Raw genomic sequence first — 17,558 nt, 5'->3', positions numbered from 1 at the left:
AGGGCCAACTTTCTTACTGGCTGGTAGGCTGCTCTCAGATGTGAAGTAGAAGGAGCATAAAGGAGGATGGCCACTTCCTCCACGGAACTATCCCCAAGGCTGAAGGGTGTGGGGGCAAAGGAATGTTGAGAAGCAGCAGGGCCTGATGCACCCATGTCTGGTCCTGGAGGTGAGGGCTGTCTCCCTCTCACAAGGCTGCCAACGGGAGTGAGAAGGGGTCTCTGTCATCAGGACCAAGAAGCCCCATTTGCCCACGTTGCTGCTGCTTCCCACAAGGTCAGGGCTGGAGGAGCATTTCAAACCAAATGGAACTCCTTGCTGTTGAGTTGATTCCAACTCTTAGAGACTCTATAGTAAAACTGCCCCATAGGGTTTCCAAAGAGTGGCTGGCCAATCTGAACTGCTGATCTTTTGGTTAGCAGCAGCAGCTCTTAACCACTGTGCTACCAGGGCTGTGGTAGAGCTCCGCTATTCTCACAGGGAGAGGACAGACCAGACCTGGCGGGACTTACCTAAGCCACACAGCTAGTCCGTGGCAGAGGGGGTAATGAAGTCTAAGCCTTCTTCCAAGGGCGACAACAAGTTCTTAGACTCATGCAGATCCAGATATCGCAAGGGACTAAGGCTCTGTATGGAACGCAGGCATCAAGGTAACGGAATTCAGTATTAAAAAAATTAATAATTTTCAAAGTACCAAATCCCAAAATAAAGAAGAAAACTATGCCTGAAAGGAGTGAACGAACGAAGGAAGGAGACAATGAATAAGGGAATGAGAACATGACTAACGAGGGAGGGAAAGAGCTGGAGAGGCTCCGGTAAAAATGTGCGCTTTCATGGGAGGGACGCTAAGGCCCGAGGATCTGGAGTGGGGCTTGGGGCTTAGGTTGGTGGAGATCAGGGGCGTGGCGTGACCCCAAGTCCTTCCAGTCCCATCCAGCCACTGCCACTGCCGACAGGGCCGGGATGTCCTGAGAATCTTCCTGCGAGCCCCCAAGGCTGGCCCCAGGTGGGGCCTCTGGGCTCTCTGCTTCTTCGTAGGAGGCCAGCCCCAGGCCCCTCCCCATCCGTGGGGCGCTCCGGCTGTCCCCATCCCTCTTCTGGCACAGGAAGCAGCCGCACAGATGCACCACTAGAGCTCTGGAGCCCAACGCCGGCCAGGAAGCGGGTGTGCCGGCGTTGAGTCAGAGCTGGCGGAGTCTGCGAACATCCCACCCACGCGGCCCCGAGGGATCAGGGCCCTGCCAAATTGATGCCCGGGTCTGAGATGGCTCCTCTCTGGACGACAAGGAAGAAATCCCAGCTCAATCGCCTCTTCGCAGAGTGAACCCAGGCGGGCGCGCACCCGCCTCCGGGGCTCAGTATCGCCATCTATCAAGCGGGGAGAGGGAGCTTCTGATGATCTTAGGCCCTAATCCTCACATTGGATTTGCCACCGCCCCCTCTGCACGGTGGGCCTGCAGTCCGTGGGAGCAGTGGCGAACTAGGAAGCACCGCTGCATTTTTTCTTCTTGAAACTGGGCTAGGGCCTTGTTGAGTGAGGGAGCGAGGGGTGGTGCGCTTCTTTGGTTTAGCGCCCAGCCCATCCTTGCTTCCTCCTAGGCTGGAGCTGACCTACCAGCCCCATCCTGTGGCCAAAGGCGGCTCAGGAAGGCCGCCAGAGTGGATTTCACAGACTCGCCAGCGATGAAACATGAACAACAGTGACAAGTATTTATGGAGGGAGCAACAAAGAACACCAGGGCTGGAAGAATGGAAACTACTGACATTTTTCGAACGTTTAATGTGAGCCAAGCACTGTGCTTACCACTTTCTAGTCATTTCCTCATTTAAACTCTTAATAAATAAACTATGTCTGGAAGGTGTGAAAGAATGAGGGAAGGAGACAATGAATAAGAGAATGAGAACATGACTGTGGGAGACAAAGTGTGAAGCAGATGCTATTATTATTCCCATCTCACAGATGGAGAAACTGAGGCTTAGAGTCTGACTAGATTGTCCAAGTCCACGTTTGACGGAAAGCGTTTAGTAATCCCAGCCCCCAACATTTTACAACTACAGACTTGGAAATGTGAACCTGTTTGCAGTGAATCTGAAAGTCAGAGCTTTAGAGGCCCTCCCAGCCTCAGCACGCAGCTAACTCCTGTATCCCTGCGCCAGGAAGTGGCAGTCACGTCTCCATCTATTTTAAAGAAAGAAATGATGCCCATGGTCACAAAGGTCAGAAGCCAAAGGACACCGATTTTCTTCTCTGATGCCCAGGATGCTTGACAGAAAAGGGTACCTGGAGGTCCCAGGATTAGAGACTAGGGAAAGCTGAATAGTTAACTTCCTAGACAGGTGGAAAGAGTACTAAGTTACTTCCAACTGGCTGTGTGATCTTAAGCAAGTTCCTTCTCTTCTCTGCACCTGAGTTTTCCTCCTATAAAATGGGAGTATTTTTCTAGATAATCTGAAAACCTTTTCCTTTCGCCTAACCATCCCGTACTTCCCCCCAAACCCCATCCACCCACCTCATCCAAACTAGCTCTGATATTCCAGAAGTCGTCTGAAACTCAAGTTTTGAAAATCCATGGTGGGAGTTGCAGACATCCCTGAATTTCCTCCTGAGCTCTGGGCCCTGGGCTGGTAACTAGCCAAGCCTTGTCATAGGGGAGAAAGGCCCCTGGGCCTCTGAGAAAGGCCTCGGTGGGGCCTGCATTGTGATGACCTCATCCACTCTATGACATCATCCTCCTTCTCACCCCCACTCCTCCCTGGTCAACTGCTCTGCAAATAACCATCAATCTGAATCCCAAAGGCCTGAGAAAGTCTGTTCTCCAGTACCTGATGCTGAACTTCTGCCTCAGCCAGCAAGAAGCACCATGAAATTGGAATTCACTGAGAAAAACTATAACAGCTTTGTGCTGCAGAACCTAAACAAACAGAGGAAACGCAAGGAGTACTGGGACATGGCCCTGACTGTGGACCACCATGTCTTCTTTGCACATCGCAATGTGCTGGCTGCTGTTTCTCCACTGGTGAAGAGCCTCATCTCCAGCAATGATATGAAGACCACTGATGAGCTCTTTATCACAATTGACCCCAACTACCTGAGCCCAACCACGGTGGACCAGCTCCTCGATTACTTCTACAGTGGCAAGGTAGTGATCTCAGAGCAGAACGTGGAGGAGCTGCTCCGTGGAGCCCAGTATTTCAACACACCACGCCTTCGCATCCACTGCAATGATTTCCTGATTAAGTCCATCCGCCGTGCCAACTGCTTGCGCTACCTCTTCTTGGCGGAGCTGTTTGAACTCAAAGAGGTATCAGACTTGGCCTACTCTGGCATTCGCGACAATTTCCACTACTGGGCCAGTCCTGAGGGCTCCGTGCACTTCATGCGTTGCCCACCTGTCATCTTTGGCCGCCTGCTCCGTGACGAAAACCTGCATGTGCTCAATGAAGACCAGGCTCTCAGTTCACTTATCAATTGGGTGTACTTCCGGAAGGATGAGCGGGAGAAGTATTTCAAGAAATTCTTCAATTACATCAATCTCAATGCCGTCTCCAACAAGACATTGATGTTTGCCAGCAACAAGCTGATGGGCTTGGAGAACAGCTCAGCCCACGCAACCCTGATTGAGAGTGTCCTGATGGACCGCAAACAGGAGCGGCCATGCAGCCTGCTGAGCTACCAGCGGAAAGGGGCCCTGCTTGATTCGGTGGTCATCCTAGGTGGCCAAAAGGCCCATGGCAAGTTTAACGATGGAGTGTTTGCCTATATCATCCAGGAGAACCTGTGGCTGAAGCTCTCAGAGATGCCCTATCGGGCAGCAGCACTTAGTGCCACCTCTGCTGGTCGCTACATCTACATCTCTGGTGGCACTACAGAGCAGATTTCAGGGCTGAAGACAGCCTGGCGGTATGACATGGATGACAACTCCTGGACCAAGCTGCCTGACCTGCCCATTGGGCTTGTCTTCCACACCATGGTGACCTGTGGGGGGACAGTGTACTCAGTGGGTGGGAGCATTGCCCCAAGGAGGTATGTCTCCAACATCTATCGCTATGATGAGCGTAAGGAGGCCTGGTGTCTGGCAGGGAAGATGAGCATCCCTATGGATGGCACAGCTGTGATCACCAAGGGCGACCGGAACCTGTACATTGTCACTGGGCGGTGCTTGGTGAAGGGCTACATCTCTCGGGTTGGGGTAGTGGACTGCTTTGACACCAACACTGGGGACGTGGTTCAGTGTATCACCTTCCCCATTGAGTTCAACCACCGACCCCTGCTCTCTTTCCATCAGGACAACATCCTTTGTGTGCACAGTCACCGGCAGAGTGTGGAAATCAACCTGCAGAAGATAAAGGCCAACAAGACGACCACCACAGTGCCTCTCTTGCCCAACAACTGCCCCTTGGATGTGTCCCATGCTATATGCTCCATTGGGGACAGCAAAGTCTTTGTATGTGGAGGTGTCACCACAGCTAGTGATGTCCAGACAAAGGACTATACCATCAACCCAAATGCCTACTTGCTGGACCAAAAGACAGGCGAGTGGAAGACCCTGGCTCCCCCACCAGAGGCACTTGACTGTCCTGCCTGTTGTATAGCCAAGCTACCTTGCAAGATTCTTCAAAGGATTTAAACAGCTTTTTAAGTGGGAGAATAAGTAACTGCATTATTATTCACAATTTAATGAGAGAGAAAGAGGAAGATGGCCTGTTGGTTCCTTCTTAGTGTTCCAGTCTGTTTGGCCCTGAAGGGCATGTTGGAGATGCTGGGCTAGGGCTGCTCCCAGCGGGTGGAAAGTCAGGGCTACTCTGTCACTGGCATATCCAAGAAGAAGCTAGGATAGAGTCCCTGGTGGGTGGTACTGAGGCATCTCTGGGGGACTGGCCAAGGTGATGTCTGGAAAGCCCCCTATTGTGTACACTCGTAACCACCTCTCAGGCATCTGCTAGGCTGACAGGTAAAACATTTGCTTGGAGTTGTGAAGCCTCAGGCTCCTCCAACATCCACTTCTCTCTAGTTTTCCCAGAAGGCAGGGGAGGGCAGACCCAGGTCATGGGCTGAGGGGGGAGAAGGTGGTATGGGCAAGGCTCAGGGATGGGGACAGAGGAAATAGGGAAAGCAGGGTTACTTGGCTTTTGTATTTGACCGTGTACCTATGGTATGCTCATTTCTCATTTGCAGAGGAATTGGGGGAGGGGGTACTTAAAATTGTTCCCAGTAGGCAAGGTTCAATGAGAACTTTCTCTAGGAATACGAAGTCTGAGGAACTGGGTGTGGAAGAGAGATCAGTAATGGGGGAAAAGACAAAGAAACCTTATCTCCAGTGGAAAGAAGCTTGGGGATGAGGCAGCACAACAGGATGAGAAAGGGTGGTCTAATAGTTTGGGGCACGGACTCTGAGGCCAGATGGTCTGGTTTGAATCCTAGTTCCATTACTTATTGAGTGATCCTAAGAAAGTTAAGTAACTTAACATCTCTGTGCCTTTAGTTTCCTTACCTGTAAAAAGGGGATAATAAGAGTGCCTGTCTCAGGGTGGTTGTGAAGTTTAAATGAGTTACTAGTGCAAAATGCCTAAGACAGTCCCTGGCATATATTAAAGTGCTACAGAAGTACTTTTTAAAAGGGGAAAACAGGGTAGGGCTAAGAACGGGTTCTTTGGGTATTTACAGTAAGGTCCCTTAAAATGCTGTTTGAGATTCCCTGCCTCAAAGCCTTGGTGAACTTTCCTCAGTTCTAACTACCTCTGTTTCCCCTTCATTCGTGTATTTATATATAATTCTCAACAAATTAGAAGAAATTGATCAACTCCTTGAAAACCATATATAATTCTCATCAATCCATATTCACTCATTCATTCATGAATTTGTTTATTCATCTGCTCATTTATTAATACACACACACACACACACATACACACACACCCCATTCACTGAGGCCTTCCTGTGCCAATCCATGTCCCAGGGAGGGAACATCTATACCGGTGCTGTCTAACAGAAATAGCTAGTCATAAATATAATTTATTCTAGTAGCCATATTAAAAAGTAAAAGGAAACAAGTGAAATTAATTTTAACAAAATATTTTATTTAACCCAATATACCCAAATGTTATCATTTCAACATGAAGCCAACATAAAAATTATTGATGAGATATTTAACATTCCTTTTTCTTTTTTTCATACTGTCTTTGGAATCCGGTGTTTATTTTACCCTTGCAGCACAGCTCAATTCGAACTAGTCTCATATATATACCCACATGAGGTTAGCGACAACTGTACTGGACATGCAGGATACTCAGACATCCTCATGGTTCAATTCTGTTCCATCTCCTTCTCTTTCCCACTTGTCCTGCTCAATCTGCTCATCCTGTATGGACATATGTTTTCATCTTTCTTAAGTATACACCTAGGAGTGGAATTTCTAGGTCACAGGTTAACTGCCAGACTATTTTCCAAAGCAGCCACATAATTCTACAATCCCACCGGCAATGTATGAGAGTTCCAATTTCTCCACTTCCTCTCCAACACTTGTTATTATCTGTCTTTTTAAAAACAGCCATCCTAGTGGGTGTGAAGTGGGCTCTCATTGTGGTTTTGATTTGCATTTCCTTGGTGGCAATCAGTTTTTGCTTACTAGCCCTGCCTCTTTATGCTAAACTGTTATCAGAAAAAGACAGCATGGCTCAGAAACACTGAAGGCCACAGTGCACTATTTCATTCAGGCCATGGAACCATGGCAAGTATCCATTATCTATCTATCTATCTTGTCTAATCTATCTTATCTATCTTGGAATTAAGAATACTCAAGATCTGTTACAAATATGTTGGAAAATATTTGCTACCAAGCGTCCTTTCTGCATTTCTCCCATTCTCAGTAATGAGACAGAGCTCCCATTATCACGTCTAAAGTCTGTGTCTCAGTTGCAAATTTTGCAACATTTAAAGGATGACGTGAAAAATTCCGTTTACTTTCAAAAGATCGGTGTTATATCTTTGAACAAAAGATGCTGAGTAGGATTCCATTATATAGATATATCACTATTTATGCATTCACCTGTTAAAGGATATCTGAGTTGCTTGCAGTTTGAGGCACTTTAAGAAAGGAGATGTTATAAACACTGGTGTACGGGTTTTGTGTGAACTTAAGTTTTCATTTCTCTAAATACCCAGGAATAGGTTATACAGTAAGTGTATGCTTAACTTTATAAGCAACTGCCAGATTATTTTTCGGAGTAGTTGTACCAGTTTGCACTTCTACCATCAATATATGGGAGTTCTAGTTGTTCCACATCCTTTCCAGCACTTGGTATTGTCCGTGTACTTTATTTTAGCCATTCTCATAGGTATGTAGCGGTACCTCATTGCAGCTTTAATTTACATTTCCCTCACGGGTAACAACGGTGAACATCTCTTCATGTGCTTTTTCGCTATCCATATATTCTCTTCAGTGAAGTTTTCGTTCAAGTCTTTTGCCCATTTTTTAATGGGGTTTTTTCTGTTAAATTTTGAGACTGGATAAAAGTGCTCTGTCAGATATGATTTAGAAATATTTTCTACCAGTATGTAGCTTGTCTTATCATTTTCTTAACAGTGTCTTTTCCAGAGCAGAAGTTTTTAATTTTGGTGAAGTTCAATTTATCAAAAAATTTTTTGATGGATCATGCTATTGGTGTCTTAAAAACAATTTACCTAACCTCAGGTTACAATGTTTTCTTCCAAAAGTTTACAGTTTTACGTTTAGATCCACAAACCATTTGTATTAATTTTTTAAGATGTGAGGTTTAGGTGAAGGTTCTTTTTTTTTCCCATACTAACATCTGATATTCCAATATTTGTTGAAAAGGCTGTTTTTTTCCTCCATTGCATAGCCCTTGCACCTTGGTCAAAAATCAACTGGCCATATTTGTGTTGGTCTATTTCCGGACTGTCTACTCTGTTACATTGGTCTATGTGTCTATCTCTCTGACAATATCACAACGTCTTGATTATGGTATCTTTTTAGTAAGTTCTAAAATTGGCTAGTGTGATCCCTCCAACTTTATTATTCTTTTTCAAAACTGGCTAGCTATTCTACTTCCTCTGTCATCTCATATAAATTTTACAATCAGTTTATCTGTACAAAAAAAGCCCTGGAATTTTGATTGGATTATGTTAAATCTATAGATCAGTTTGAAGAAATGACATTTAAACTCTGTTAAGTCTTCCAACGCATGAACACAATATGTCTCTCCATGGTTCTCAGCATACAAATCCTGGGTATGTTTTGTTAGATTTCCCTTCTTTTTTTTTTTTTTAGAGCTATTGTAAATGGCATTTTTAAATTTTAGTTTCCAATTGTACATTGCTAGAATATACAGATATGATTTTTGTGTGTTGACCCTGTATCTTGCAACCTTGCTAAAGTCACTTATTAATTCCTAAAGGGTTTTTTTTTTAAAACAGATTCTCTAAACTTTTCTATGTAAATAATCATGTCATTTGCAAACAAGAACAATTTTATTTCTTCAAGTCTGTACGTCTTTCATTTCTTTTTCTTGTACTAGCTAGGACTTCTAGTACAATGCTGAATAGGAGTGGTGTGACGGGACATCTTTAACTTGTTCCTGATCTTAGGGGGACAGCGTTTAATCTTTCACCATTAAATATGATGTTAGTTTCTTCATAGATGCACTTTATCAGGTTGAGAAGTAAGTTCCATTCTATTCCTAGTTTGTTGAGAGTTTTTACTGAATTTTGTCAAATGCTTTTTTCTGCATCAATTTATATAATCATATTCTTTCTTCTTTAGACTGTTAATTAATGGATTATACCGATTGATTTTTCAAATACTGAACCAGCCTTGCATCCCAAGATAAACCCCGTTTTGGCATGGTATATGGGTTTTGAGATTTTCCTGCTTTTTCATGTACCAGTAATTCTGGATTATATTTAAACATTTTGAATATTATGAAACGCTGGGTCTTATTTAAATCCTATGAAGAGTGTTGATGGTTTGGTTTTAGCATGCAGTTGGCCTAATTAGATTCAGGCCGTAAGTTTCAACGTACCTTTTGTGGGCTGTGGTTACAATTTCATTTCAGTTTTCAAAGACATTGCAGTGGTATCCTGACATCACTCGTGTGGGCTCCACCTAGTGGCCACTTGGGACCTGGATGATAGTAAATTCAATTATCAAAGTGTTACAAGCAGATTAGGATTTGATCAACCTATGCACAGATCAGGGCTGAGTCCTGGAGTTTATAAACAATTTTAAGGGGTCACTTTCCCAAGCCCCTCACTCTCTATGATCTTCTTTGTATTATTGTTTCCTGGGCTCCCCTTTTCGGTTCTCTGGGCAGAAAGCTAGTGCTTTATTAAACCCACTCTGCCGTGGACTGCCACAGCTGTGCCTGTGCCTGGAGCCAAGCGGCAGGTGGACCCAAGAATGAAAAATGGTAAATTCATCGCCAGTTTGGTGCTTCATATTTTCATTGTCTTCCTCAATTCACCTGCCACTATTTACTTTTCAAAGTCCTCAAATAGCTGTTCCATGCATTCTGTCCCGGTTTTACAGATACATCTAGTGGGGAAAGCCTGGGAGGAATGTGTGTACTCCATCTGACTCCCACTCAGCGTTTTTGCAACTGTATTCGTGAGTGACTTTGCCCGTAATTTTCCTTTCTCTAATGGTCTTTGTTAGGTTTTGTATTAAGATTATGCTAATCTCATAAAATTTGTCAAGGACTGTATCCTCTGCTTCTATTCACTGGAAGAATTTTTGAAGACCGGCAATTTCACTAATGAAACCAAATGCAGTTTTCTTGTGGGAAGGTTTTTAATTGATTCAATCATATTTACTGGTTATAGGACTATTCAATTCTATTTCTTCTTGTGTTATTTTTAAGTTTCTCTATTTCACCCAGATCGTAAAAGGTATCAGCATACAATTGTATTATCTTCTTACGATCTTTTTAATGTCTTTGGAATCTGCAGTTATGTTCTCATTTTCATTCCTTGATTTTGAATTTTTTTTAAAAACTTTTATCAGTCTCACCAGTTTATCAGTTTTATTAGATTTTTCTTAGAACATACATTTAACTTCATTTTCGCTATTTTGCTTCTATTTTATTAATTTCTGCAGATTTTTATTTCCTTCCTACTACTTTGTTTTCATTTTGCTGTTACTTTTCTAATTTCTTGAAATGGTTAGTTCGTGAATTTTCAGCCATTCTTTTGTTCTAATGTGTGCAGTTTTAGGTGTACAGAAAAATTACACAAAGTACAGAGAGTTCCCATAAACCCTCTCTTCCCTTCATACAGTTTCTCTTATTATCAACATCTTGCATTAGTGTGGTAAATTTGTTACAACTGATCCTGAGTCAGAACTCTAGGGCTAAGCCCTCCAAGAGTCTTGTCTCTCAGTGACCATCTGAAATAATGTTTGTTACTTTAAGTTACTACTTTTTAAGGTAATTACACAGCAATAGATAACCAGTATAAGCTCATCCATCTCTGTAAGACAAGAACTTCTAATAAAACTTCACATTTTAAATTAAATACTTATTTATGAAAATTTCTGGTGTATTTTGTTTAATTATACTACTAATAACTGCAATAAGTCAATACAGAAGAAAATATGAACAGTCAGAGCCTTATGGTCATACGATACTTTTTAAAAATCGATTATATTTATAATTTAAATTTATATTACAGAGAAGGATGATAGATTGATCAATAAAAGCCTTACAAGCATAAAAATTCCAATAAGATGAAATTCTCTGGGGAAAGTGAAGTGGATGAGTTCATAGCGCAAAAGGAATAATCTAAAATTTCTTAATGAAAAGCTTTTTCATTTTTTTTTTAAATGGATGATGGTGGATATCAAAGCTCTATGGTATTTAGATTCCAATGGATATACTGAAAAGAGCAATCTAAACAATTTTATTTTCAAGGATATTTATAATAGGCTGGAAATTACATTTTTTACAACTAAGTTACTATGAAAAAATTCAGATGTCAAAAATGCACAAAATGCATATAGATTTTAAAAACTCTTTTAGGGAGGATATGCAAGCAAAATAGTATGAAGACTGATTCACAAGACCCCTTGAAGGAAAATATCTTTTCAAGTTCCAAAAGCATTTTCTGAGTATCAAAAGCAAAGTCCTGAAAGACTCAGGGCATAAAGCCCATGCTAAAATAATACAGTGGAAAGAGCAAGATAAAGATTAGACCACTTTGACTCTCTTCCTCCACATAAAGGGTTGCCTCAGGCTGCAAAAGGAAGAGAGCTGAAGAAGTCAGCTAGAGATTTAGGGTCTGGTGAAGGTCTCTACACCCTGCCCGTGCCTAGATGGGGTCATGAGACAACCTCCAGTGAAGTTTTTGGGAATCCACAACTAGCAGAAGTTGGTGCCAGTTTCTCATTTGGGATCCTGGGAAGCAAGCACTTAGATCAAGATGGCTGTTCAGAGGTGCTGAGGGCTGAGGGGCCCTGAGCAGCATCACTCTACCTCCCATGGTTTTGGAGTGGCACTGGGGGCAGATAAATTTTTCTGCGCCCCTAAGGAGGGCCCAGAAATTAACTGGGGGAAAGCATGAGGACCCAGAGGGGGACACTTGTGAAGACTGATGACCAAGGACCCTCAGGGACTCACACGATTCAGCTGACACCAGCATGGAAGGGTGACCTTGACCAAAGATCAGATGAACTGAGTTAAACTCTGTTGACGCGGTGGAGGGTTGCTGAGGATCACAGGCCAAACAGGTATCCCACCTCCCTCCTTCAGTATCTGATGCTATGTAAGTCTCTGAATCATACATGCCAGCCTGTGGAAAAGGACAGAATTCTGAATGGACCCAGGTTTTATTTAACCTGAAAATACTAAATGATTGAGTTGAACTACAGCTGACCTAGATTTCATTTTCTATCAGAAGGAATGAGGTTCAAAATAGAAATTGGTTATAAAAAATAAAGATACTTGCAGACTTAAGTGCGTAGATTGAAAATGTGTGCCTCCTACATTAGGTCAGGTCCCATCCCAGAACATACAGCATCAGAATCTATGGGAGTGGAGCCCCAAAATCTACTATTTTAAACAAATTTCCTAGATGATTGATACTTGAAGGTTTGAGTACCACTGTTTTAGAATCCTCCCCCTTGACTTCTTGTGACATCACTCCTAGTTTGCTACATTTCTGCTGCCATTTTCTGTCGCCTCCATGGGCTTCCTATTCCTCTGCATTCCCCTAACATTTTGGAGTTACCCAAGGCTTATCTTTAGCTCACTAAACCAAACCTGTTGCCATCAAGTCCAACGCACAGCACCCCTACAGAACAGAATAGAACTGCACTCTAGGGTTTTCAAGGAGCAACTGGTGGATTTGAACTGCTGACCTTTTGGTTAGCAGCCAAGCTCTTAACCACTGTGCCACTGGGGCTCCCGTTCAGTTCACTAGCCAGCCTTATCTTCTTCCATGGATAGATAACTACCATATAGCTATGTCCAGCCTGTGTCTCTCACCTGAATTTCAACTGAGAAGTCGGCTGTCAGTCTTATTATTGCTCCTTTGAAGGTTCTAAGTCTCCCCACCCCCACTACTTTTAAGATTTTCCCATTGTCTTTACTTCTTAGTGGAGCCCTGGTGGCATGGTGGTTAAGAGCTTGGCTGCAAACCAAAATGTTAGGAGTTCAAATCCACCAGCTGCTCCTTGGAAACCCTATGGGGCAGCTCTACTCTGCCCCATAGGTTTGCTATGAGTGGAATCAACCTGACAATTTTTCTTTTTTTTTTTTTTGGTTTTACTTCTTAGCAGTTTTACTAAGATTTCCAGATGTAAATTTCTTTATTCTCACTCTGCTTGGAGTTCATTGTGATTCTTGAATCTGTGGCTTAACTTCTTTCATCACTTTCGGGAAATTCTCAGCCATTTCCTCTTCAAACGTTGTTCTACTCCATTCTGTTTTCCACTTCTTTGTTTGCTCACTGTCACCCTCTCCCCCTGCCCCCTCCCCCTCCCCACCCTACCAGTACCATCATCACCTATTTTGTAGTTATTTGTACCAATTTCTCACTGCCCTTCTCCTGAATCAGATCCTTTTTGGCTTTAGAGGGTAGAAAACTGTGTCTTAATGTCTCATCTAGGACCCTTCAGAAACAACTGTGTGGCTCTTGGTCTGGCTCTAGGCATGCTGAGAAAGGAAAATACTGCACAGGTCTGATCTCTGCCTCCCCAGAGGCTGGGGCTCTTCCTGCCATACTGCCTACTACTTCCCTCTCCCCATACCTCCCATCTCACCCAGGAGGAGCTCCCCTCACCATTATTCTCTGTATCTCTTCAGGCCTCTCCTGCCTCAGAGGTCCTGGCTAGGGAGATCTAATGCCTAACTCCAGACCTTTGGCCCCTGTAATTTTTCTGCTCTCAGAGTCTCAGGACTACATGCAGGACTCACTGTGCATCCAGACAGTATAAAATGGAATACTCCTCCTATGTTTTTCTTGGCCATTGTTCTAGTTTGCTTGTGCTGCCATAATAAAAACACCACAAGTAGGTGGCTTTACAGGACAGAGATTTATTCTCAGTTTTGGAGCTAGCAGTAGTCCAAATCTAGGCATCAGTTCTAGGAGGGGCCCTTCCTTGTTGGTAGCCCCAGGCATTTCTTGGCATTCCTTAGCTTATAGCTGGATCCTCACAACGTCTCTCCTTCCTGTGTGCGTACTGCTCTGTGTCTGTACTCCCTTTATAAGATACTACTCTGAAAGGACTAGGTTTAGGACCCATCCTATTCCAGTATGACTTCATTAACATAAAAGAAAAACTCTATTTCTAAACAGGTCAAATTCACAGGTACAGTGGTTAGAATTTCAACTTATCTTTTTGGGGCACACAATTCAATTCATAACAGCCATTATCTATTCAGCTTCCCCTTGACAATTCTAAACCTCTTCCCCTTTCTTCTGCTGGTTCTTACTTACTAAAGCAATTGAGTCACTCAGGGGTGTTTGTCTTCACCCTTGCATCTAAAATCCTTCCCCAGCCCTTCCTTTCCATTACCTCTTGTTCTATAATTTCAATCTCTCCTTATCCTCAGCTACAAATGTATTCAACTTTCTCCTATATTAACATTCCCATGGCTTTATAGCTCTTCCTCCTTTCCCTGCTGCCAGCTTTTCTAATAAAGTCTTCTATATTCACATTCACCCTCACCTCTCATTCTATATTAGACAGAATTCTTTCATGTGCAAGTGATCAAAACACAACTGTCTTAAGCGGGAAAAAATAATTTGTTCACAGAACTTGAAAGTCAAAAAGTAGATTTCCTACTTCAAGAATGTCTGAATCCATCCGGAGGTGAGATGGGAAGGCAGAGAGGGTTAGGAGCTGGTTGAATGGACATGGGGAATCAGGGGTGGAAAGGAGTGTGCTGTCACAGTAAGTGAAGAGCAATTAGGGTCACATAACAATGTATGTATAAATTTTTGTATGGGAGACTAACTTGAAATATAAACTTCATTTAAACTACAACAATAATAAAAAAAAGAAGTGTCTGAATCCAGGTGCTCAATGATTCCAGCACGAGGCTGTCTTTCTTGCTCTCTGCCTTCCTCTATGTTGGCTTCACTCTCAGTCTGGCTCTCTTCTCTTGATGGAGAGATGACCACAAGAAGATCCAAGTTTACATTTTACCAGCTCATCAGTCCCAGCAGAAAGAGCCCTACTTCCCCAAAGACTTTAGAACAGTTCTGGAATTGAATCTCATGGACTTGGCTTGACTCACTTATCCATTCCTGAACAAATCATTTGGCCAGGAGATGGAATGTTCTAATTTGCCAGGCGTGGGCCACATGGACCAGTTCAACTCCATCCAAGGGATAAGTGGTTTCCCAAAGGAAAATCGGGGTGCTGATTTTGGAAAAAGAGGAATTGGATGGTAGGCAGGCAAAACCAACACCTGTCCACTACACTTTCACTCCTTAATCTAGTGCAATATGATTTCCATTCCTAGCACTAACTGATGTCTCTCTCACCAAGATCACCTGGGATCTTGATGGCCAATAGCCATCTGCTCAGCCCTCACTCTTCACCTTTCTGCCAATCACTTCTTCTTTTTGCAAACTCTTTTTCCTTGACTTCCATGACCCAGGTTGTCTTATTCATCTAGTACTGCTATAACAGAAACACCACAAGTCGATGGCTTTAACAAAGAGATATTTATTCTTTCACAGTCTAGTAGGTTACAAGTACAAATTCAGGGCATCAGCTCCAGGGAAAGGCTTTCTCTGTCAGCTCTGGAGGAAGGTCCGTGTCATCAATCTTCCCTTGGCCTAGGAGCTTCTCAGTGCAGGAACTGCAGGTCCAAAGGACGTGCTCTGCTCCTGGCACTGCTTTCTTGATGGTATGATGTCCCTGTGTCTCTCTGCTCGCTTCTCTCTTTTATGTCTCAAAAGTGACTGGCTTAAGACACTGTCTAATCTTGTAGATCTCATCAATATAACTGCCACTAAACCATCTCATTACATCGTAGTAATAGGATTTACAACACATAGGGAAATCACATCAGATGACAAAATGGTAAGACAATCATAGAATACTGAGAATCATGACCCAGTCAAGTTGAAAGACATTTTTGGGGGGCACAATTCAATCCATGACACAGGTCTATACTAACTTCTCTCCAATCTCTCTGACCCACCCCTCTGTCTCCTTCACATATGGCCATCCTCTAAGATTCAGTCTTCAATCCTCTCCAGTCTCCATCTGTGGTCTCATTGCTCTCCTGAGCACACATCTAGCTACTTCCTGGTCGTCTCCTTTTATATCTTTGTCTCCTATCATTCACTTGAGCTCCTGAGAGCCCTCAACCCAGTCACCCTAGCAGTATCACACACTCATGATCTCAGTCATCTTTTCCTTCTGCTCTCCCAGTCCCTTCCTCCAGTCTGACACCAAGTCAGTTGCTTCTCTGTTGGATTCATTCTTCCATCAATGCTCCCCATCAGCTCCACACCACTGCCCCACCCAGACCTTCATTATGCCACTGCAGCACTTCTCTGCCCATCGATTCTGCACTCAGGGACCAGATTAACCTCCTAAGCAGCATATTCACCAAGTCATTCATCTCTGAAATCTTACATGGTTCCCTACTGCTAATAAGCCTCCTCAGCCTGGACTGCATTCAGGGCCCCGGCAGGTGTCTTCAGATTTACCTTCAATCATTCCTCTTCCTGGGTCTTTCAGGCCCAGCTACACTAGTTTATTCACTGTGATCTAAACATTTCATTTTCTTACCTCTGAACTTTCGCACAACAGTAATCTTGTTGGCTGCTGTTGAGTTGGCCCCTGTCATGGATTGAATAGTGTCCCCCAAAAACATCTGTCAACTTGGCTAGGTCATGATTCCCAGTATTGTATGACTGTCTACCATTTTCTTATCTGATGTGATTTCCCTATGTGTTGTAAATCCTATCACTATGATGTAATAAGATGGATTAGCAGCAGTTATGTTGATGAAATCTACAAGATTAGGTAGTATCTTAAGCCAATCTCTCTTGAGATATAAAAGAGAGAAGCGAGCAGAGAGACATGGGGACCTCATATCACCAAGAAAGCAGTGCTGGGAGCTGAGAGTGTCCTTTGGACCTGAGGTTCCTGTGCTGAGATGCTCCCAGACCAAGGGAAGACTGATGCATCATAAGAACCTTCCTCTAGAGCTGACAGAGACAAAAAGCCTTCCCCTGCAGCCGGTGCCCTGAATTCGGACTTCTAGCCTACTGGACTGTAAGAGAAAAAACTTCTTTATTAAAGCCATCCACTTGTGGTACTTATGTTATGGCAGCACTAGATGACTAAGACAGCCCATAACTGATGGAGACCCCATACATAACAGAACAAAATGCTGCCATCCCCATGATGGGTTGCAGGTCAGATAATTGTGATCCACAGGGTTTTCACTGCTGATTTTCAGAAGTAGATCATCAGGCCTTTCTTGCTAGTCCAACTGAGTCTGGAAGCTTCACTGAAACCTGTTCAGCATCACTAAAGCCTCCACTGACAGATGGGCGGTGGCTGCCCATGAGATGCACTGACTAGGAATCAAACCCAGGTCTGCATAAAAGGCAAGAATCCTACCACCGAACCACCGTCCCCTACAGTAATCTTGTTGTTAGCTACCACTGAGTCAACTGCAACTCATGGCAACCCCATGTGTGCAGAGTAGAACTGCTCCATAGGGTTTTTAAAGCTGTGACCTTTCAGAAGCAGATTGCCAGGCTTGTCTTCCAGGGCACCCCTGGGTGGGTTTGAACCTCCAACCTTTTGACTATTAGTCAAGCACTTAACTGGGTGCACCACCCAAGGATTCCACAGTAATTTTAGGCCCTCACTATTGCCTCTTCTAAATTTTACCTATATTTCTAAATTAAGCTCCAAGCCACCTCTTCTGTGAAGTCATTCCTGAACATACCAACTGATTCCCCTAATTTTGAGTGTATAAACGTTTGTTGCTTTGGCATGAGACATGATACCTCCTCTAATAAGGGAATCTCAGGACAGCTTCCCCAGTCATGCACTTGCTGTAGAAAGAAT

At 43.6% G+C, this 17,558-nt stretch overlaps 1 protein-coding gene across 1 annotated transcript; it reads left to right on the top strand.

The window, feature by feature from the left end:
* The first annotated feature begins 2,623 nt into the window (after positions 1-2,623).
* Positions 2,624-4,696, top strand: CCIN (calicin). The gene has a single exon (XM_004372274.2). The coding sequence runs from the start codon at positions 2,862-2,864 to the stop codon at positions 4,626-4,628; it is 1,767 nt and encodes a 588-aa protein (XP_004372331.1). The 5' UTR covers positions 2,624-2,861; the 3' UTR covers positions 4,629-4,696.
* Positions 4,697-17,558: the final 12,862 nt, after the last annotated feature.

The sequence above is a fragment of the Trichechus manatus genome, unplaced genomic scaffold (assembly GCF_000243295.1).
Source record: "Trichechus manatus latirostris isolate Lorelei unplaced genomic scaffold, TriManLat1.0 scaffold00016, whole genome shotgun sequence".
NCBI classification, from domain to species: domain Eukaryota; kingdom Metazoa; phylum Chordata; class Mammalia; order Sirenia; family Trichechidae; genus Trichechus; species Trichechus manatus.
Note: the sequence above shows the minus strand (reverse complement) of the source record. Positions and strands in the feature narration are given on the sequence as shown.